Raw genomic sequence first — 24,624 nt, 5'->3', positions numbered from 1 at the left:
ACTAGCATTTATGAATTTTCATTCATCAATTTACAAACGAAATTCTTCCATCTACTATCATGCTTTTGCCGTGTATTTGAATCAAACTGAATGAAACACACATTCTAAATTTTCAGTGGTTAAGGAACTGAAACAAACCTTCATTTTGCAGTTAAAAAAAATCAATAAATTAAAAAAAAAAAAAAAATCACAATTGTGACGGATTTTTGTGGCTTAAACTTTCTTTCTTATGTTTTTCATTGACTCTGTATTGTGAGCCCAAGCAAATCACAGTTTGCGATTTTATTTATAGCGTAGGAGACTATTCGGACTTGGAAAACTTTTTATAGTACAAAAATAGACTTTCGGAAAGTAAGAATAATGATAGTAGTAGTTATAATAATCAATAATATAAGTTTTTATAGTCAATATTTTGTAAATTTTCTTATGTAAAGTTTTATTTAATTAATGTAGACTTTAGCCCAAGTTCACTAATTAGCAAATACATACCAAAAGGGACTGACATGGGACTTGTATATTGTGTAAACAACTATATTGTATATAAATTATGATTATCATTTAATCTTATGACATTAGATATTTTTGGGCAATGTACACTCAGATTTTCTTCGGAACCATCTCAAATTGTACACTAATATTGCATTGACTAAAGATATATGCTTCAATCAACGAATATTGTTAAGAAAAATCTATTATTCAATTTTTACGTAATCGCATATTTTTTCTTTTAACACGAAGAGTTTTGTTTTGTATAGATTATTACTTTGTTCTTAACAAAATGGTCGTCCAGGATAAGTAAATAAAAAAAAGATAAATATTGACTGCAGCATAACAAGTATCAATGGAAGCCAAAGTTTATTACTTATGTTGTACATTATAGTGAATATGCAAAAAAAAAATTTACCATCATCATCGGTAATTTCATGTTTTATTCATTTCAAACCGTCAAAAATAATTTCTATCAAAATTTACGGACATTGTTTTATGCACTTACAAAATGCTGGTACAATTTGTATAATATTCTTTATCGTTACATGGTTGCAAGTAAGGGTTTTGAATGATTGAAATTTTTCCATCAGTATTGATTCCATCAATAATTTCATCCTTATTTAGTTGAAAGAGATAAAGAGATTTGTATTGGAGTACAAACTGATTTTTATTCTCACCTAGCGAGCAATGCCATTTGAAAAATTTGGCAGTCGATTTACCAAACTTGGCAAAATCGCCTGCAATCGAGGATTGATTAGTATCTCGTTTTGGACTGCCAAGAACTTTTGAACAAATGACTGTTTTTTCATGTCGACTAAGTTTTTCTTATCCTTCCTGTTTTCGGTCAATTTTTTATCTATTATTTCATGCAATTTTTCACAACTGTTATAAAACTTCAATTTATCCTTCAAAGGTTTTTCCTTGTCTTTTGTTGTGTGACGATTACCAACAGTATTTGCCACTATTCGCTGTATCTTTTGCATCAGCCATTTTTCACTATCATTTTCAACACCAAATATGAATTTTTCACAAGAATTTAGAGGGTTGCTAAAATTTACAGAACCTTGAAAGTATCGCGCCGGCTTAAATGATAACTCTTTGTTTAAAAAATTTGATTTCCGTATCTGATAGCGTAAGTGACTTGGTATCTGACCTTCTAGTGCGCTCAAACCAATTTCAACAAAAGGATTGTTATATTTGACTGCAATTTCATCATTTTGATTTGTGTTGCTGCTTTGTTCAAGGGTAGATAACTGTTTTTGATCTTTGCATATCGGCGCTGATTTGCGTATCTGCATTTCTGAAACATTTGCTACCTCATTGCTGTTACAACGACGGTTGTTAATATTTTTATTACACTTTGCTGACATTATCTCTTCCGGCAATTCTTCTTTCATCTTAATTGTTTTTTTATTATTTGAAAACGAGTTTGGAGTTTCGGCAATCAATAACTGCCTTGAATTTTCATATTTTTCTGGATTTATACCAACATTCCTGAATTTTTCATCTCTCTCCTTGTCTATGTGGAACCCAGTGTCGTAAATATTCAGTTTTTCTAGCATATCAACTACGGCCTCAGAAGTTGGACATGATATTGTCTTCTGGTTATTAGCGCTCCTTTCCTCATCTGAGATCGAGGCGTACTTATCCAAATACTTCTCTGCTTCGGATTTGATTGCTGTAGTTCCATCCTTTTTGCACTTAGTCATCGCTTTCTTGCTCTTGTTTTTATTTTCATTTCCTGTGCCTGGGTAGCATGTTCTTTCAAAATTAGTATGATATCTTTTGACAATATCATTCTCCATATTTATGCTTCGCATACATTTTAGTGATGCGTTTTGAGTCAAACTATTATCTTTCCTTTCGAAAAATGTTGGTTTCAACATTTTCTGGTCCTTCATGGTTTTCTTACTTGGGTTTAATACTGAATCTGAAAACAGAGTTTTAGTTTCCTTGTCGCAATTACTTACAAATATTGATCTTAATGTCTTACTGGTTGCTTTGTGTGGAAGATAAGCAGACTTTATGTCCGAGTGTGAGGATTGTGTTTTGCATCTTTCATTGGACATTTTTTCTATCGTTTGATAAAGCTTCTTCGTATGCTCATCGGTTTTGGCATCCTTTGCATGACTCCAGTTTCTCTTTTGCTTCAGTAACTGCCAGTTAGATTTAACTTCTCCGTTGACATTGGCACTTGGCAATTCTGGAAAAGAAAAAAAGCACGTTTCTGACAGTAAATCTGAAGCAAATTATTTTTTTAAAATTGCTCATTGTTCTTGAAAGATGTCGGATAAACTTTTAAACGATTTGAAATTAAAAGTTTGTTTAAAAAAAGGTAAAACTGCATATGATATCCACCAACTCAAACGGATTGAAATTATTGCAGGATGTAGACTGAAGAAAATTTATGAACTTGTAGTTTCTTGGATGCTTTAAATTATAATTAGTGCGATGTAAGTTTGTACAGGAAATAGAAATAGATAGATACAGATATCTATTTTGCAAACTGAATGATTTAAATTTCATTTCAACTATTTCGAATATGAATGAATTTCCGTATCATTCAATTCATTCAATTATAATTTTTATAGTTTTACCCTTACTACTATTGATTGCATTCTGCTGCAGTTGAATTTTTCTTGAACTCGAGTTCTTCTTTCGAGGAATATTGGGCAGTACTGCCATGCTACCGTGCAAATTCTTGACTGGCAAACAATCAACATGGTCAGTTCCCAGTTCGGTATAACTTAATTTTGGCAAAAGTGTTACGGACTTCTGTGATTTGCGCCAATGCACCTTTTTCTCATCTGCTAATTTATTCTTTCTTTGACCTAAATGACATATAAATTTTTATTGTTATCATTTTATGCTTGTTTACCCCTCTTTAACATCAAATGACATTATTACTCACTGTTATCCGTATTAGATAAGACTGGACTAATGTTAATTGCAGTATTCAGTTCGTTTCTTCCTTGCATCAATGGTACATGATGAGTTCCACTATTTAGCAAACCAGATGCGCCCAGAGCTCCAAACTCGAAGATGAAATTGTTTGTCGCCATTGTCCTCTCAGCTATAAACTTGATTGACGGTAAACGTTTTTCCAATTTCAGGAAACTCAAGTTTGACTATTTTGTGGTGAAAGCATTTTGGCATTTTGAGAAGAGCATTTCAAAGTCAAACTATTTCCTACTATTCTCGGACATCGATTTTAAAAACATGTTTTCGTATGGTTGGCAACAGAATCGCACCCAATTTGGAACTTCAAAGTCAAGGTTCGAAAGTACATCATACATGAACAAGAAACCAATGAATCTAATTACCATGACAACTGATTATTACTAATATTTTGTATCTTTTGAACGGATTCTTTCAAACCTTAGCAGTTCGCAGAAAATTTTCTCTGGCGCCATTGGCGTTCGACAATTTTTCTCCCTCCGGATCGTTTGTTTCTACAGAAGCTGCCTTCTGAATATTGTGCAACGCAATAACTGCGGCAGATACTCTTTTCTTGTCTACTCTTCCTAGACGAGTTCTAAATGCATGAATCTTTCATTTCATTTACAAATTGTCTCTCTCCTAATTTTTGGTAACATAATCAATGCTTACCTGTTGTACACGTAGACGTTTATATACGCCGTAAGTACTTCTTCAGGGTCAGCAAAGTGCCTGAAGTTGAAAAGTGATCTGTCTCCGTTATTTGAAAACGATTGACGCGATGGTGCGGTGGAATTTACAGCACCGTTGCATTGAATTGGCCTGAAAAATCAGCCCATCTAATTGAAATCCGTTAACAGAAATGTTCGCTATGTAAACTAGATAAATTTCATCGAAACAGTGCCCACTTTTTATTCTACATATGAAATTCAAGCTCTAATTTCTTTTGCGTGTTACTAATAGCACAAATAATTCCAGTATTTTGAATAACTAACGCCTTCTGCTTGTTCTCCTCCAACGAATCTTCAGTATTTTTCTTTAACTGTTCCGGTTCCCTAACGAAGAAGGATAGCTCTTCGTGGCGTTTGATGTTAGTTTTGGAACGAACTGTATTTGGCTTTTTTTTATGCTTGTGAAGATCGGTAAAAAAGTTCGACGATCGAGAGTGTACCTTGGTATCTGTAGAGCTGGAAAATTCTGTTGAAATCTTTGGCTCTGTACCCTTTAGAGTTCGACTATCTTCTTCGTGATGATCACCGCAACACCAATTTACTAATGATCTGTTAAAAAGTATAAACTTTCAACTTAATGCTACTGTTCAGATAATAATAAATTTTTTTCAATTTTCCACATATTGTTCAGTTATATCAATGAAAACTGTCGAATCATTTTAATTCAGGTTTGACATTACTTAGAAAATTGGCACGTGTCGCGGAGATTCACAAAACTGTTACTAGTGAAAAGTTTACGTCGTTGTACCAAGTCGTCAACATTTTTATTTTTATTTGTCTTATCATCTGCCATCAACTTGCGAATTGGTCATTTTATTTATTTCTCTTCATCCTATCCTATTTACGAGTTTTTCTTGTTTCTTCTTCAATCAGAAGCTTGCTGATTAACTTTTCGCATTTCTCAGTCCTATTTGTATCTGTGTTCGCAATTATGAGGTAGGATATAGTTCTCGTGATGCGAAAATAGAATATGTACGCTCCAAAGTCGGACACTCATCGTCACTTAGGCGTCAAACATATGTATGTATTAGTTGAGTAAGGCTATACGAAACTTTTTACTACTGTTATCATTCTCGAAACTTATTGTTGGTCTCAGAACACGCAAGGCGCACGGGCGTGATTCTAATGTTGTAAAAAAGAGAAAAAAGAAGAACAAAATGGAAATCAGGAAATGCATTCTGAAGTCATTTATCAGTCTTTATTTATAAAACTAATCAACAGATTAAAACATATTTTTGTGGACGCATTAACAGTTATTTATTTAACATGAAATGAATACAAATCATTAGATTACTTTTTTATCATTTTAAAAACACATCCCAATTTTTAGCGAAACAGAGAAACAGTAGAATCCTAATTATATTAATAATTATCTATCGAAACGGACATCAAGACCAGCTTGATCCTCATAATTTGACAAATTATACAGTTCAAAATTTTCTTCACTAAATTAGTGTCGATTACATAGCAGAAAGTGGTATCAATACTTTGCTGAAAAATTGAAGTTATAAATTTATTTCTATCTAGTCAAGTTATAGAGAGCATTGACTATATTTAAAGTTGCGTATTGTAGCTATATTTATCCTAATCAGTTATTAACAAAGCTGACAGAAGTGAGCAGCCGTTTCTTCATATTTCGTCATCAAAGTGATTGTAATTCCTATTTTTTTTTTACACCATAATAATTTGGATTGCTTCACATGTTTTTTAGACCCTTCAACTTAATTATACTATTACATTCAATTTACTTTTAGTATTGAATAATTTTTTATTACGTACTAAAAATCTGTAGATTTCTTCTACATTTATTTCATCTACCTAATCCTTCTTGGTTTCCTTGGCCATTTGTCATAGATAGCACAACAATTTCACTAAAAGTGTTAGTTTGAATATTCAGTTCTCATTTGAACAGCTTTCATAACTATTCGACCATATTTTTTCGTAGAATAAAGGTGTGCATCTAATAATTTAGTTGATGGTTGAAAATTGTAATTATGATTTACAGCTTCTAGACCCATATCTTCATTCCCCTTTACATGATAATTTTTTCTAAATTTCATTTTACACAGATTTTCATACTTTCATTAAATTCAAGCGTGTCATGCACCTGACTATCACAAACTGACTGGGTTTATCGATATTGTGCTTTCACGCAAAGTTTAAAAGATAATTTACAAATCATCATTCCTATTATTTGAAATAAATAATGTATAGCTGTTTCAAGATTAAAATTCTTTTTACACTCATTGTCAATAGAATATTCTAACAATAAGTGAAAGCGTTATAATGTGCACAAGTTTTTCAGATACAGTTACCTGAAAAATATTATCATATCTATAACATACGATTATTGATTTTTACCTAGTAATTATGTTGCCGTATCATTTTACTACCCTGGTAAAATATCTTACTTTACATCAATGGTTTCGAGGCTTCGCTTGAAAGTATGACTCTTTTTGTCAGTTGTGGCTTTTCGACAGGCTTTGTATGGTGGCTCGCTTCTTTTAAATCTGACGAGTTATCGGGTATCAAACACTCGTGAATGAAGGTACATACAATGTTGATGTAGACCTCCCGATAAGCAGCGTAATGTTTGACGTGAGGCGAGTCTGTGAATCTGACCATTTGTACTCTGACTCCTCTGGCAGCACGTCGACTGGCAAACTTTTCTACGTCCTGTTCAAGCAAAATGCAATACATTATTAAAATAAAAGAAGTCGTGAACTCTGAGGTAATTCTCAGATAAAATCACATACTTTGGCTGGTATGAGGTCGTCAGTATTGGAATAAAGAAACAGTTGTGGCCAAGAGTGCGTTTCTTCAGCAAGTGCTATGGGATTTGTTGGGATCGGGCAACCTTCCTTCCAAGATTGTGCGATGACCTACAACAGCGTGGTGATGAAACAAGTATTTTTGTCACAAGAAAGATAGTTTTGAAACGATATTAAAGGGATCAATCTTTAAAAATGCGAGACTAGAGTTAGATTTTGATATAGTGAAAATTGAAAAGATTTAATGCACTCGTTTATGGCCTGTCCCATTGAGGATATTACAAACTAATATTCATCATTAGTTCAGTATGATGCTACGGTCTGTGCAATAAAACACAGAGTCTCCTTGAAATTGGAATTCTGTAGAATTTCACAGTATTATTTAGTAGAACACTGCATTATTAAAATCGTTGAAAACATTGTAGGCCATTAATTTTTATCATTCTTTTCAACTGATTTTCATCATCCATGTGACCAAATTTTAACGAATTTCAAAGCCCCCGAACAATATTTCCTCGAATACCATCGAACTATGAAGAATTTAATTATGTTTTACATAATTTTAAATGGGTTTCAGAATTAGTGATTCTTCGGTAAATAAAAGCATGTATTACTTTATGAAATAGTATCTGTACGTACTTCGAAAAGCCACAAGATTGAAAGGAAGATTGTGATGACGAATGACATCGGTATGTTAGTGAAGGGATGTCCGCCAAGAATGGCACTAATGGCCCGAAACAAGGAACTTATTCTTCGTTCGCCTGGCGCACTATCGAATATCACACCTTTGACCTGAGACAATAAAAATAACAGTTTATGAGATTTTCACACAACTGTGACGTAGCTATGACTTCTATGTACCTTTAATGGTGTTTCCAGTTGCTGCATCGCGAAGCTGACATGTTGGTAAAGAAATGCACCCCCGTTACTGAACACATGGAAGAAGATTGGATGTTCGTGTAAATTCATATCCGCAATGACTTGGACGAGCCTTCTCCCTATATCCTTCATTCGATAACGCTTCCAGAACAAACATTCCACCGGTGCCGTATACCTAAGGGTTACGCAGCTGAAAAATTATGAATTACACAATTACTGTAATCTGTTACTACCAACGCACAGATTTAAGAGAATAATCATTAAACCACCATTGTTACAGCGTAATATTACAATCTTACAATTTAGTATGTAAAAAATACTATCGGTTTAGCAATAGAGATTTTGATGATACGATAATAACGAAAACAATTTTTATTCATTTTTTTTTTTTTTTTTTTTTTTTTATAATATTACTGAGAGTAAATTGTAGTTGCGTTGTTGCTCATTTAATCTACATTTTATCATATCGACTATAAGTGCTTTTAAATTCTAACGGTCACTAGTATTGCCCTCAGTCTTAATAGTCAAATATTGTAAAAAAGAAAACCTTTTGTATTGTGTTACGAAGATCTACCTTTTTTCTTCGTAAATCGCGCTGTATTTAGCGAGATATTTGTCCTGGCAGCCGGCCCATCCTAAGAGGATGACCACTGGTAATTTGTCTTCGTCGTATACGAATACGAATTCCTCATGAGGCTCTGCGGCACTATTTCCGGATGAAGGGTCCTTCGGAGCCGGTGGATAAGGTGTTGGGAATTTAATGTAATACTCGAGATCATCCTGTTCAGACATCGTGGGTATAATACCTCACAGTCCGGAATCCCCAAGAATCCGTTTTAAAACGGAAGTGCCGGACGCTGTAGGTATGCGTGTATAATATACCGAGTTTGCGTTGTAGAAACCTAGACGTTGTATTCGGGAGATCTCGGGGAAATCAATATAACGAAGCTTATGTGGGCCAGAAATAATAGTAGGGCTTGAATTCCCAGAAACGGCGCCAATATGACTACGCACTACGAGTTCAAACGGTGAAGAAAATTATCTTTCAAATCGTCGTTATCGTCAAGCAACTATTATATTGCACGATGATTTTGAATTTAAAAAAATAGAACGCTGATATACAAGTTATTTGTGTATTTTCAACTGCTTCGAAATTTTATATACTGACGTATTTTTATACATACGTCGCAAAAAGTACACTATTCATTTAATTTAGCTATCGGAAGTTGGATTCGCGATCTGACAAATGATCTCTTCGATATTACCGACGTTCTTCATTCCTAATTGTTACGAATAGATATACCGATAGGGATATATGCAGTTTTATGTATACCGTATCATGCGCTCGTTTTGTATACACTATATTCTTACATATACCTATAATGTATGTTCATTAATATCCTATTCATGCTAAAGGGTATAGCCGGGTTTGTATGGAAAATCTGCCCCCGTGGATTTTTTCATTTGCACTTGGGGGATCGATTTGACATGAAATAAAAATAATTCAGTTAAATTTTCAGCTTATTATCTCAAACGGTTTTCGAGATTTTCGAAAAAAAAACATTTTTTCGATTTTAGTTAAATCAATAGTCAATAGTAAAATTCAAAATTGATAAATGGTGATTTTTTTCCGAATTCTTAGGAGTAAACGGGATAAGAAAATACTTTCATTACGAATCTCAAGTGGAAAACCGATTTTTAAGACCAGAAGTAGAACTATAATAATTTTTTTTACCGAGTTATTTAAAAGTGTCCACCGCGAAACTTTGTCAGAAAATGTCTTCTGCACCCCTTTACGATCAGGAATTTGTTAATTTTTTTTTAAGTGGTAAAATAAGAACTGATTTTTTTTTCAAAATCTTGCGTTAAGGGTACACGTCAGTGAAACTCTAAACTTTTTCGGTTAGTTTGAAACTTTAACTCATAATAAAGCTCCATGAAATAAGTGGTTTTTACTCGGTTCAAATCATTTACGTTCCACATGTGTCCAGTTATTATCTAAAATAACGTGAAAAAGTGATGTTTTTCGACAAGCTCCTTGCATCACAATTCTCATCGTAAAAATGTGAAAAAATGCACTGCTATCAGAAGAGCGTAGTGAACAAAATTTACCATGGAAATTGCAATCCAACAAGTTACTACATAATTGACAATTTTCACAAAAATTCACATAAATTGTCATTGACCAATTATTGGGACAATTAGGTGGTAACATCTCGGATTGCAATTTCCATGGCAACTTTTGTTCTTTACGCTCCTCTAATGGCTGTGGCAATTTTTCAGATTCTTACAACGAGAATTGTGGCGCAAAGAGCTTTTCGAAAAACACCACTTTTTGACGTTATTTTAAATAATAATGGGACACATGTGGAACGTAACTGATTGGAACCGAGTGAAAAACACTTGTTTTATAGATCTTTATTATGGGTTCAAGTTTCAGGAATATCGAAAAAGTTTAGAGTTTCATTAACGTGTCCTCTTAATCCTTTGAAGCGTAGTGGGAAGCGACGTTCCCACCTCGATTTTCTTGAAGTTTTCTAATTTATTTACTTTTTTACGTATTCAGATCCGTTTTTTTTTTGCACTTTTTAGTTAAATTAGTAATGAACGAACATAAAAATACAGTCTAATTATTATAACTGTTTATAATATATAAGATTTATAAATAAACAAACTAAAAAAAAAAAAGACGATTTTTTTGGAAAAATTCATTTTTGAAGAATCTATCCAAGGAAATAACTTGAAATTTAGTGAAAGTGGGTTTTTGGAGTCGTTGATTACGAATCCTAACTCAGATTTTCAAAATTCATAATGGCGGATTCAATTTGGCGGCGAAAAATTTAGGAAATTGTAGAATTTTGCTGAAAATAACACATATCTTGAATCTGCCATCTTGAATTTTGAAAATTTGATAGCGAATTCGTAATCAGTAACCCCAAAAACTCCCGCGTGAGAATTTGCACGATCATACGATTATTCAAAGAATGTTTGCTTTCAAAGGATTAACGGAAGATTTTGAAAAAAAAAATTAATTTTTATTTTTTTTCATAATGTTCCCCCACTTCAAAAAAAAATTCCTGATTGTAAAGGGGTATAGAAAACATTTTTTGACAAAGTTTGGGGTTGGACACTTTCAAATAACACGGTAAAAAATGATTATAGTTCTATTTCTGTTCTTAAAAATCGACTTTCCACCTGAGATTCATAATAAAAGTGTTTTTTGATCCCGTTTACTCCTAAGAATTGGGAAAAAAATCACTATGCATTAATTTTTAATTTTACTATTGTAAAAAAAAATCGAACAGAGGTTTTTTTTTTAAATCTTGAAAACCGTTTGAGATAAGGAGCTAAAAATTTTGCTGAATTATTTTTATTCGATGTCAAATCGATCCCCCAGATTTTCCATACAAACCCGGCCATACCCTTTAATACGAATAACCATACTACGTCAAACTTTACTATCTCGTATATACCAACGTATATACATATTACAAAGAGCAATCCTTTTTTTCCTGTGGTAAATGGGTCGAATGGGAAAGTATAAGTAACGAAGCCATAACGTCAAATGAAAGTTCTTGTCCATGATTAGTGCAAAAGTTTTTACGGGCTGGAAGTGAAATAACAGCCGGAATTTAATATATTGGGGTTAACCCGAAGCTGCAAGCAACCAACGGCATTCACGACATTTTTTCCGAAATATTGAGAAAGCTATTACATGTTAGGGGAGTACCTAGTGGATTTCGACTTTGTCGTAAATATCTCCAAATATCGCAGTCCACGTATCTTAAACGCAAAAAAGGGTTTTACAGCTCCATTCTATAGGCAATTTTGAACAAAAGCACTCCAATACGTTTTCAGTTGACGCAGAACGTTTGCGTTAACTCAGGACATATTACTGGGTCTGTAGAGGCTGTCTAGGAAAGCATTTTGAGGTAAGACACCCATGATTGGAAACTCATCCTAACGGCTCTGGAGGGCTTTCAAGAATTTGATATCGCACCCTTGTTCGTAGCGAAATGAATCGGATGTGATCACTTTCGACCGAATTTTTTATTTAGCCGTAGACAACAGTACAAAGTTCTTGTGTGAGGTAAACACAAAACTTGACGAGGCATTTGCGTTGAGGGACAATGTGATGAGGCCATTCTCCGGTATTGCCAACTTGTAATGAAGAAATGATTTAGCTACTTCCACGTGGTAACGTTTTTTTGAAAATCAACATCAAGTGGTCAAAGAATTCGAGACAAGATCAAGATGTATTTTATTATACCAATGAACCTTTGGTACAAAAAAACAAATATACTATACTTAAAATTCAATTGCTAGCACATAACTTTTCTTGTATTCATCATAATTCGCGCTTGATCTTTCTCCAATAAGTAATGCATTCTGTTTTTTTTTTTTTTTTTCTTATCTTCACGGGAAGTTTTCGTTTCGGACAAACAAGTCATCATTGATCTTTCATCTCTACAATAAACTCATTTGAAGACGATATGTTAAGCTGTATTTTTACCTTTACCTACCTGGTGGTCTATTCTCATCAAACAATTAGGTATAACGATAAACTTAACGATTTTCTATTAATCCATCGCCAGCCACTCCACTCCACGCAATCGCAATGATGAATATAACGTAAATTCTGTGTAAGGCGATTTTCGTATTAACTAAAATATGGTAAGTTGATGACAATTCCATGTGAACCAGGCCAATTCAACAATGATGCAGTTGCAACTGTTATAATTTCATACTTGTTTAAAAGAACCTGCGTAGTTATGCGCTGCAACAAATTGGCTGGCAATTTTTTTTATTTAACAATAAACAAGTAAATGTGAATAGATAATTTGTACTGGCGTTTAATAAGCATAATATGCTCTAAGGATGCGCCGGGGAGTCGTCATGCTGAAACCACATCGTTTGGCGAACGGAAAATGGTAGATCTTCGAGATGTTCTGACAGCTGGTCAGAAAGGAAAGACTCGTAGTTCTCACGTGTTAGTTCGTGTTGCAACACAACATGAAGTATTATTTTACACCGAATATACGTAATTGGCGGAGTTTTCGTAATCTCCAAAGTAAGAATATATCGTGTGACTCTCTTCTATTTGTTTCTGAGTCAGATCCACTACGTCGTAGAGCGACATCAAATGTAAAAAAATTCACATTTTCGATAATGGAATTTGCTACTGATTGTTAAAATGTGTTAATAGTTAAACCCGAGGGATTGGTCACTCGTGAAATCTGGTGTACACCTTTCCGTGAATCTTATGAAGTATCTTGAAATATTCTGAAATTTTTGTAATCTGCTGAAATCTCTTGAAATTCACTGAACTTCTCTAAAATATTTTGAATCCACTTAAAATCTTTGTAACATTTTGAAATCCTTTGTAATCATTGAAATCTTCTGAAATCCTCTGAAATCTCCATGAAATATTCTGAAATCATCTGAAGTCTCTTGCAATCTTTCGAAATCTGTTGAAATCCCGAAGATATTTTAAAATCCTTTGAAATTTTTGTATTCTTGAAATCAGGAATCACTTTGAGAATTTGAAATTACCCACGAAAACTTGAACCAAATAAACTACTTGTAGCTGGCTGATTTAAAAAAAAAAAAAAAAAATCAAAAAGAAAATGAATTTCAAGTTCATGCCAGAACATCGCCAATGATGCCTGCCCATAGCCGCTTCACTCCAACCTGAATTCTCGGAAGCACAGGTTCGTGAGGGTAAATGTCTTGACCGTGGTAGTTGCTCGGACCCCGGTGGTCAAAGTCGCATTCGCCCGTAAAAAAAATATTTTTTGTAAAATGTGGGTCCGTCAATCAGAAATAATGGATAAAATGCAAAGCAGGAAGCGACGCGCGACTTTTCACTGTTTAATAAACAAAACATAATCGTCGATAATTGAATGCGACGATCGAGTTCTCATTGTATGGCGTATTTTCATTCTCCGTGACTTGTTTGTAACCTCGAACGTGCATTGTGCAGACGATGCAGTGCTTCTCATGAATACTACAAAAATCGTACCGAGAAACAATTGAATATGTTTACTTATGCTCAATATATGCGCCGATTTCTCACCGCAAAAATTTCCTAGATTTACCGTATTTCGTCAGTTCAGAAAGTGACGTCATACCAGAAGTAACATTCCTACTTTTATCGATTTAGCTATCTCATATTTTAGGCAGTTACAGTACAGCCATTAGCTAAGGTACTTTCCAAAATTTGATCTAGATTAGCAATGGGAAGAGAAATGATTAAGCACAGCACTATTTTCATGAAATATTCAAGTAATTAAACTACGATTTACATTGTAACATGTTTTCACATGTTATCATGTGTCTCATTTATTACACGAGAAGATAGAATTCAATATACCCAGTCAACACGGATTTTGGGTTAAACACGTCGTAAAGACGTCGGGTCGCGTAGACGTCTGATGAAGTTTCAACTCACGACGTATGAAAAACTTTATTTTTTTGATCTCTTTTGAACTGCCGTCAGAAGTCAGACGTATTTGGGACGTTACTTTATCGAAGTGGGCCTGATGTACAAAATCAGACGTATTTAAGACGTTAGTTTTATCGAAGCTGGATCTGCGTTGGACATCAGACGTATTTAGGACATTGCTATATCAAAGTCTATACGACGCTAGAAATCGGAGTGTATATTGGATATAGTCAAGGATGATGAAAGAGTAGAGTTGCCATGGCGTGCTCCTATTATTTCGAGGGTAGCTGTGTTCAAAAAGAGGAATGAAGATTTAGTAAACAAACAGATATTTAATTATATTGACGTGTCGACGAAATATTGTAAATTGAATCTCTTTTGAAAAGTTCTGTTAATTAAAGTTCATAGTTTTAATTCTGTTAAATAAACGGTGGTTCATAATGCGTTCCACACACCCAACACGAAGCTCGCGAGTTTTATCTGGCCATTCTCCGACATATAGGTATGTATTCAATATAATTTTCAAATTTTTCCCTATATTTTTATATATATACGAGATAAATATAGGGAAAAACTTGAAAATTCCTGCTCATACGATACGTTGAATATTATTATAGTTTTCAGATACACAGTTATATGTTATATGACAAATGTCAGAGTTATATCACGTATAAAAACTGGAGACGAAAGTTGGACTTAGAAGAACCATATTGTATACATATATACATATATGATTCTCAGAATGAGACTCAAGTTTTTCCCTATATTCGATTCTATAGGTATATTCTGCAATGCACTAATAAAAAACATTTGGCTTTTGCTTGAAATTCTCGAATGAAAAATAATTCGATTTATTTGTATCATTTAATGAGTGGAATTGCATTTTTTTAGTGTTAAAATGTAATTTGACCCAGTGAATAATGTTGCAAATATAGCAGTTTTCATCTTCTATTGGGAGTTTTCATGTAAAAAAAAAATACAAGATATTTTTGCTACGGTAAAAACAGTTTTTTATAATTTTTTTTTTTTCATTGTCAATCGTTCCTTAGACTTTTTTCAAGCTAAATATTAAAAAAAGAATTTTAAGCCAAAATGGCGTATAGGTATTTAAGTTTAAAGCCAAATCGACGTATATTTAAGTTTAAAGCCGAAAGATTTCTCATCCTTCCTATTTTGATAATAAGTACCGCGGTTCTCTTATTTCATTACATAGTTTTGGATCGTTGCATGATAAAATACGAAAAAGTCACACTGATTGATGATGTCAGTTACATTGATCTATATATAGTTATGTTCGGTGTGCATAATTCGGTGGGCGTTCTGTACCATTCTGACTCGGCTTGATCGCGTGTTCAGAAACCTTTGAGGAAATCATACTGTTAACATTACCAAATGCATATTCTGACGTGTACGCTTCTGCAACACGATGCTATCACGTGTATTACGTGACAGTTTGAACAAATCAAAAGACCTTAGATATTAAGAATCCTTTATCATCCATGTAACCATAATAAAGGAAACTATACATGTATATCACTTTTACGTGTTTCAGAAACAACATTTTTCATTTACTGTTGAGTAAATTTTGCAATAATTGTAAAATTCGTTCTGTTGTAATATAATTGTTATATATTGACAAAAATATACGAACTTTAATTTCATTTCTGTGCTACCTTCGTCAACAACTCGACTACACGAGAGGTAGCACATAAAATAGGATTTGGGACATGTGTACACTCTTCAAAAAAAAACCATTTATGCGCACATGCCATGAAATTAATTATTTTACTTTAGTTGCGTTCAGGCGATTCCTTTTAATTCTGACCGTCGGAATTTTTTGGGGCAAGAAAAAAGACTGGTATCGGTGACCTTCAACATAATACTCGCGTCACCTTCTTCCTGATCCGCTGAAACATTTAAGGTCTGGGTCAGAATCGGCCATACTCTGGTCTCTCATACCTCATAGGTATGCAATACATACCTATTCATAGGTATAACAATCACATGGCTGGTTGGTGGGTTCCTAAATCTGTAAAGATGACGGGCTTAGTTTGTACTACGTGGCGGCTGGACATGATACGTCAGAATGACGTGTCTATGGTATCTCACGCAATAATCGTAACCGAATATGCCGTCATGATGTGCAATAGAAACAATCGACGGTTACTATAATAGATGGATGCTCACATAGTTCGAAGAGGAATGATAGGGAATGATATTATTTTATAATCAAGTGAATTCCATTGTATGTATGTACTTCAGTGAAGCATACAGCAGTGCACAATAGCATGGAAACCTCAAACCATGATCCGTACTCGAAACTAAACGGCAATAACGTTTATCAAAGGATGAAATAATGACTAAATTAATTAATGCATATTTCATTAATAATATAATACCGTTGTTTGATTATCCCTACACTTGCGGCATTCGATATAGTTTTTGTACTGCATCCAGGCTAGGTATCACATACGTTGCGAATCATTGATGAATGTTATAACATTGTCATAAATACAGTTTAACCTTTACCAATAAAGGGTCGCATGAATATCGATGTCTCGCTGTAATCTGATTACGAAGAATTTCCTGCACAATGTTCGAGAAATTTGCTAATTTTTTCTTTAATATCGCAGGAAAATATGAAAATGCTTCGTATAGAGAGTGAAATCGCTCGTGATTTAGATTTTGAAAATACAATAGATGATTTCGCCATCGTTAAGCGTAAAATGAAATATAATTACTCAATATCAAAGATAATACAAAACGAGTTTCCCTATATAATAATATTTCATAAAAACTTAATTAGGTAAGAGAAATATTATAATAAAAATGTTTTTCTCAACCTTAGTTGATTTAATTTTCTATCACGACTTTTTAAATTTAACCTATCGGACCATCTTGTACAATCGCCATTCGGTCTTTTTTGTACAGCAGCCTTACGCCTCGTACCCCCTTAATCCGGGTCTCGGCACACATAAACATCATTTTTCGCATACGTGCACATTCGCTTGCTTGTGGAACCGGAACGTTATTATACACGTCTTCAGTCATGCTTATGTCATGTAGATAGCTATAGTGTGGCGATGAGTATCCTTGAGGCTACAGTCCCATGACGAGAAATGAGCAGAACGTGTTCAAAGAATATAGCCAATCATCCATCGAATCCGTTAGGACTTATAGTTTATACCATGGGCTTTTACACTGAGGAATCATTGGCAATAGGAATTACCATTCATGATACTTATACCGTTGCATGATACTTAATGTTGCAATGTATCCTCATGTACAAAAGCTTCTGATTGTGAGTAACCGAAAATGTGACAGTAAAAGAAATTTATGTGCTTTGTCTGTTCATTTCCCGGAATCCTGCAATGCAATTAGGGAAATTAATAAGTATGTTCTTGTGCCAATTTGTTTATTAGAAACATTTGATATGTCCGAATTCCTAATCATTGAAGGGCGTATAACTGCGGAGATTTTGTGAGTAGCAAATACGTAAGATATCAAAGTCGAAAAGTTTACGTAAATTTATGTAAATGTAAAATGTTTCTTTTGAATGATACTTGGAAGAAATGTTAATGAAATGAAGTAACAGCATTTTCAAGATCATACATGCTGTGTACGTGAAGATCAATTATATTGATAATTTCTGTATGATATAATAAATAACTAGCACTCTTAGCTGAGTTCGAAAAACTATATTTGAAGGAATTAGAAAAATTCGACAATACCTTCGCCGCGCGGCAAAATTCAATAATTTGAAATTCATAAGCCTTGAACAATATCACAGAGCAATCATACCAAACGCTCTTTTCCAAGGCCACAATAATGTGAAAAGATCAATCAAATCGAGATCCTATAGCAAAGAATTATACGAGCATCGAAAAATTAAAAATATTTCATTATTAAGCGGGATTTATTTTTCTCTTTTCAGTATGATTATTCCACCTTTCCTCTAAAACGTACAGGCTGTTTTACTCGAAATTCTGACTGTTGAGTAATCGGTATTCCCCGAAGGGAAATTTTACCCGGAAGATATTGCGTCAATTTGGTCCCTCGGTCATTATGATTCACAATGACGTTTCCGATCCCGCATACGAAAAATAATAATCAGACGAGAGTGCAATGAGAGTGTGAAAGGAAGGCACTGAAAGTTCAATCGTATATACTAAAACCGGAAGTGACACCATACAAAGCCCGCATCTTGACCTCACTGAGGATGCGGAATTAGCAAAAATATGGGGGGGGGGGGGGGGGATAAAATCTGGTTTCTTTCACGATTTTTTCGATTTTGCTTTAGTCTGTTGTAGTAATTTTTATTATAATCAATTCATTTAAAATCTATTCTAGGGAATTCTAGTTGCAAGCAAACTACCGTAGCAGGATATTTTTCCGTGAATAAAAGTCACGTTAAGGGTGTGGAATTTCCACATAGATCCGCAATCCGAGTGTCGAGTCTTCCATACAATCCCCATGAAAGTTGGCAGCCATGACACCATATGAAATAGTGTTCAGGAGGCAATACATTGTATATCGATGTTGTATAGATATCAATTCATATATCGGTTCGGGTTTCTTCGGGCATTTCCGGAAACACCTCAATTACACCGTCGTATCCGAGACCATGGCGCTGCCGTGGCGGTATTCGTCATTCGATCATTGGTCTCCACTCCCCTAGTTTTACGTTCACTTTTCCTCACTGATCAGTCCAGCTCAGTGTTCCAAGTGCGGACTTACGAAGTCAAGTGACGGCATCGCGAAGTACGCTGCAAAGAAGCAACTCGTTCATCGTTAAAAATGGTTAACCAAATTGCTAGCTCGGTAAGTCCACTCCCTTCTAGACAAAAATCAAGAGAGAGAGAGAGAAAGAAAATAATAATAAATGACATGTTGAACGAGAACAATAACCAGTTAAACAAGTTTAACCTAAAGATTATTACGCTGTTGGAGGAATAGGCGGGCGGATAACCTTGAAAGGAAATGGAGAAGGCAATAATTGCCAGTGGCGTGTTAGTTGTAACTGGAAGGCTGACCCATCGACGCATGTCTCATTTCCTAAGTCGACCAAGTCTAGGATTATTATCGTTATATCTTTTAAACTTTGTAGTGCCGATTTGTAAAAAATGTCCCACCCGTTGGTTGAACGCGTTCATAGAGTTTGCTCAGTGCACGCGGGTAGAAAGTTTACAACCTCAGTAAAGGGATCTGGATTGATAATCTGTCGATAATTGACCAAGTACTAGAGCGATAACATTTGATAAAATGTCGGCACTCCTCGTCGCACTATTTCCCTCTTTAGGCTCACATACAACTCTTCGGTATTTTTTCCGCCTCTTTTATCCTTCTCATCGACCTTCGCTCCGGCTTCGATTCGCCCGCATCAGGCTTGCTTTTACAATATTGATCATACCCGAGATCGCGAGCGGCCTAAATAATTACGGATCGGAGAAATGTGATCGCATTATGCAACTTCTTCTCTATCCTTGGTACTCGTTTTTGTCTTTGATTACGTCGTTTATACAGCACGCTCTGCATATCTCCCTAATTCGTCGGCGTAGGATGTGTAGATACATCCATTAAATAGTACGCAGTGCCGGAAATACTATAATTACAACCGGCAAAAGACCGCAGCTTATTTTAGACTTGGAACAATTGATAAGCGGCGTGATTCAGCGAATATATTCGCAGCTATTACAACATGAATGAACTCAGCCGGATTCGTTGCTAATTTATCATGTCGAAGTGAGTAACGGTAAAAACCGTTATGCATTTGGCTATTCTGAAATTGTTTGATATCCAGTGAATCGTAATAAAACAAAACATACTCATATTTTGAAATCTTTAATTTCTTCAAAGTCATTGTAAAAATAAGAAAATTGTGATTTTTTCCCCAATGTCTCCTTGCGAACTTTAACCTTCTGCTAATCTTGATTTTTAATAAACATAATCTAGCGCTTCGATGATATGTCTCGAAATGCAGGTAGATTAGGAGTCACGAATCACATGCGCTCACGTAACAAATGTCGATGAAAATAAAAAATTTAAATGCTTTCGTTAACGCTGCAATTGAAATGACGAAATCATCCATGTCTCAAGTCATGCAGACGTATCGTGGAAAAGCATGAGGCTGCGAAGTTAGTAACGTTAACGTGACGAAACATTGGGGGGAAAAAAATTACTATTGTGCAAGTTTATAGTGACTTTGAAGCAGTCAAGTTTTCAAAATATCAATACGTTTTGCCTTATTATGATTTACTGAATTTCAGACATTCCTGCAATTGTGAAATTACAATTTTCCGAAACGTTAATCATTCCAATAGCGTTACCAACTTCATCCTCATGAAAAAACGGAAAGACTATTTTGTTCGTCAGCTAATTTTCGCCCAGTTATATTATAACATAAATTGGTTCACGGATTTTTTATGTTCTTTGCTTTTATCGTGACCCGTCTATACGCTCTCTTATATAAGTGATATTTGATGCATCTTTTAAGGAGATATACAATATTTCCGACCCTAAACAGGTGTCCGCTATCGGGATGTTCCACTGTTTAATTAAATCCTTAAATTGTGGTTTAACAATGTACCCAAAAATAAAAAAAAATCATTGAATTTACCAAGTGATATTTCTTTCGCCCTGTTTAACCGCAACATTTAGTACATTCAAAAAACCCTTTCTTTGTGCAGTATACGATATCTCATGGAATACAATTTAATACTGTTGAACAACAACAAGCTTTGAAAATAATCTTTCCAGTGTAGAATATGATGCATCACTAGACCCTCCGTGTGAACACTTGTTTTTCACACCCGTTGTCAGAGTTTTTTTTCTCAAAGTGTCAACTACATTATCCAAAAGTTGGCAGAATCATAAGTTCAAAAGTATTGTTAATAAAAATTCATATTGAGAAAAAGACTGTTCCCTGAACGACCCAGTGTTGCAATGCAATTCTAGACGGTTTTTCAAGGAGTTGGTTTTTGAAAATATGGGTATGTTTAGTTCAGCTTAGTTTACTAAATTTCAGACTAGTCTTATGGTGCGAAGATTTTTTCTGAACATGCATAGTTACAGCAACGTTACTATCTTCAATCACGCGGAAACGCAACGTTTTCGACACGATAATAAGCTGAACTTGATGGAATAACGTGAATCAAAATACAAGTCAACGAGATGAATTGCTGTCATCTCTTTGATCTATATATAGAGCATGCATGTAAAATGTTATATATATAAATATATATATATATCTCAGTTAAGAGTCATACATTCCGTGCCCTATTGAAACTTTTTCATAACTTACGACACTTCGCCGAATTCACGAAACCGCGATCGCGGCCATATTGGGAGGGGGAGTGACGTCATTTGGTTCGTATAATCGTCAAATCTCATGATAAGGATATAGAGCAATTTTGACAAATTATCGAGTACGAGATTAGCCAAATCCCTCGGAGATGCTGTACAATTTTGTGCAAAATTTTGAAGAAATTTATTACATTTTAGCGAAACTTTACAAAAGTATAGAACGAAATCTTGTACATTTTCACGAAATTTTAAAAATCGACTAAGACAGTTGTTACATTAAAGTTCAGTAACATTTTATAAAGTTTCATGATGTCGTATGGCAATGATAGTTTTATGCAAGTTTTATCGACATTTACGTTATCTCGAGCAATTACATGAAATATGACGTCATTTTATGTAATCTTGTCATGTATCTGGTTAATATCCAAACTCAAGATAAAGTTTGAAAAATCGTATGAACTTTCAGTTATCCTTCAATGCAATGAAATGTTATGAACGTCTACACAATTGGTCTAAGTCTAACAATAAGTCGACTGATGTGATCACTGATATGTCGTTCTTTGTTACTGAGATTTTGATGAGAGAAAAATAGAAGGAAAATACAGCTATTTGAATTACTGGCAATAACTTTCTTTTTTTTTGTGTCAGTTTGACCGCTGTTCGACTTTCGCTTGTAATCGAGTACTAAATACAATTATTTTTTTTTTACACCATTATCAAAACACAGGAAATTGAATTTTTTTAAACGTGTTCATAGCTTGCAATAAAAATTTTAAGCTTTCAAAAATCTGTCATTCTGATTATTCAAATTTGTCAATGTTACAAAATATTTATCAGAATGTAGATAAACAATATTCGATTGATGGAATAGGAAATCACTATGGCAATTGTCAATTGTTCACTTTAAACACATTAGCAAGTCAAGTATCTAAAAAAGCATGACAACATATACTTTTTATTCATATTGATTTGCATTGTCGGACAGAAGTATCTGGGTTATTAAAACTATGACATGTAATCAATCGATTCGTAATGACTGTGAGATACTGTTACATCTAATTTATGTGCGATAAAATTTAGCAGGTAATGAAAAGTCAAGAGGTAGAAAGGATTTATAGATTTTGTACACTACACCGAGGTTCTAGAGCCCTAGAAAATGAATGTATTACATGCACAATTATATTACTGACAAAACTGTGGAATTCTTTGTGAGTGAAAATTCAATACCTGTGTATACCTGTTTATACAAATTGAGACGCCACGTTATACTCTCATAAATTATTCCAGAACTCTAGCATAATAAATTGTATCATGCAAAAGCGTGTTTTCCCGTAATATACTAAACTAAATTACCTGGAATATTTATACCAAACATATATTTTTTTGACATTTAGTAACGAAATCAATATTATGATTGAGCTATCTTCATCATTCTACAATTCTATTAATAGGTCTACAAACCTTGATTAACATACCCCACGACAGGGTAGGACTTGGCCTTGTTTTTCCTGGTTGCCGTGACAACATTTTGTATATACAAGAATTTACTTGAAGAGAAACAATGCTCATGTTAGTTCTTTACTGTTAAATCAGCCTATTGTTAGAGGTGAATTTTATGACCCATAGTTGATGTGCAACGATGTTTAGTACACAAATCATTTAATTGTCTTATTCGCAGTTCTCCTTACTTTCTCAATTTTTTCAATACGCTTGTCTAACATTCTTTAGTTGAAATTATTTGGCAGTTCTATTAGGATTATGTATTAATATTCGATTTCACATTCGTGTACACATATGTAAAATCAACGCAACTATCTAATTTAATGTTTGTACGACTTTGCCCCATTTAAATAACTACAACTTAGGATTAAGGAACATTTACTTTAAAATCTTAGTTTCTTTTTTTCCAGCATTTCGTTACGATAAAGTTATTAACTTCAACCTAGTGAAATTTAGTACTGTCCAAGTGTTATTGTAATATAGCGCAGAAACTGTTTACAGTTCAATTATTGTCGTGCTATGTTCATAGAAATAGTCAATTTCTTATCGAGTACTTTTTTTTAATAAACTAAGTCAATTTCTCTGCTCTATTTTTAGGCTGACCTGAAGGCCAAATTGGCTGAGGCTGGAGGTACGCTGGTGGTCATAGATTTCTTTGCTACTTGGTGTGGACCGTGCAAAATGATTGCGCCAAAGCTCGAGGAATTGTCCAAGGTGAGAAAAAAATACTAATTACAACTAGATATTGAATTTTTATGCAATTCCATTCCAATGTGAACATGTGAAAATTAATTCTCCTGCTTCCTCTCCAGGAACTCAATGACGTCATCATCCTCAAAGTTGACGTCGACGAGTGCGAGGATATTGCCTTCGAGTATGAAATATCGAGCATGCCCACCTTCGTTTTCATTAAAAATTCTACCGTGGTAAGAAGTTTTTCAAGTGTTTTTTCCGGTCTGACTTTATTTTCTACTTTCATTTTCACTGCAAATCATGTGCTGTGTGAAATATTTGTCAATTAAATATCGCATATTATTGTTTCAGCTGGAGTCATTTGCCGGTGCCAATTTCGACAAACTAAAAAGCACTATTCAAAAACACAAGTGAAAATCTTTAAAAAGAAATCTATTCCATTATTTTTAATTGTAAACAATGCTAAACACAAATCATTATATACACATATATATGTATGAGTATATACAAATATATATATGTATATGTATATAGAAATCAGAAATTGAAATATTCCGCTGATTTTTAAAGTTATTGTCAGCGCATCATTTATAATAGGATAAATCCAGTTGAAAACTGTTCTGTTGTGCTGTCGCACAGATATATTATTACATACCAATCTGTATACAATACACAGTTTAATGTTGAATTTTCTTATTACTGAAATAGAATAAAAATAAAGGAAAGAAAACCTTGAAATGTCGACATTGATGCTGTAATTATATATACTCATATACATCGAGTAATATGATTATACATTCATGATCAATTATTTTTCAGTCAAATCATTTTCATATACTTTATATCGGCCTTTTTATAAAATTCATTGCAGTACACA

At 34.0% G+C, this 24,624-nt stretch overlaps 2 protein-coding genes across 2 annotated transcripts; one reads left to right on the top strand and one right to left on the bottom strand.

The window, feature by feature from the left end:
• Nucleotides 1–6,420: 6,420 nt before the first annotated feature.
• LOC124406276 (transmembrane protein 53) lies at nucleotides 6,421–8,721 on the bottom strand. Its single transcript, XM_046881633.1, has 5 exons — nucleotides 8,382–8,721; nucleotides 7,790–7,997; nucleotides 7,568–7,720; nucleotides 6,914–7,039; nucleotides 6,421–6,833 (listed from the first exon to the last, which is right to left on the bottom strand). The coding sequence occupies exons 1-5, from the start codon at nucleotides 8,597–8,599 to the stop codon at nucleotides 6,570–6,572; spliced, it is 969 nt and encodes a 322-aa protein (XP_046737589.1). The 5' UTR covers nucleotides 8,600–8,721; the 3' UTR covers nucleotides 6,421–6,569.
• Nucleotides 8,722–18,917: 10,196 nt separating this feature from the next.
• Nucleotides 18,918–24,251, top strand: LOC124406366 (thioredoxin-2). Its single transcript, XM_046881765.1, has 4 exons — nucleotides 18,918–19,073; nucleotides 23,652–23,768; nucleotides 23,867–23,980; nucleotides 24,099–24,251. Exons 1-4 carry the CDS (start codon nucleotides 19,050–19,052, stop codon nucleotides 24,159–24,161), a joined length of 318 nt encoding a protein of 105 aa, XP_046737721.1. The 5' UTR covers nucleotides 18,918–19,049; the 3' UTR covers nucleotides 24,162–24,251.
• Nucleotides 24,252–24,624: the final 373 nt, after the last annotated feature.

Source organism: Diprion similis, chromosome 5 (assembly GCF_021155765.1).
Source record: "Diprion similis isolate iyDipSimi1 chromosome 5, iyDipSimi1.1, whole genome shotgun sequence".
NCBI classification, from domain to species: domain Eukaryota; kingdom Metazoa; phylum Arthropoda; class Insecta; order Hymenoptera; family Diprionidae; genus Diprion; species Diprion similis.
Note: the sequence above shows the minus strand (reverse complement) of the source record. Positions and strands in the feature narration are given on the sequence as shown.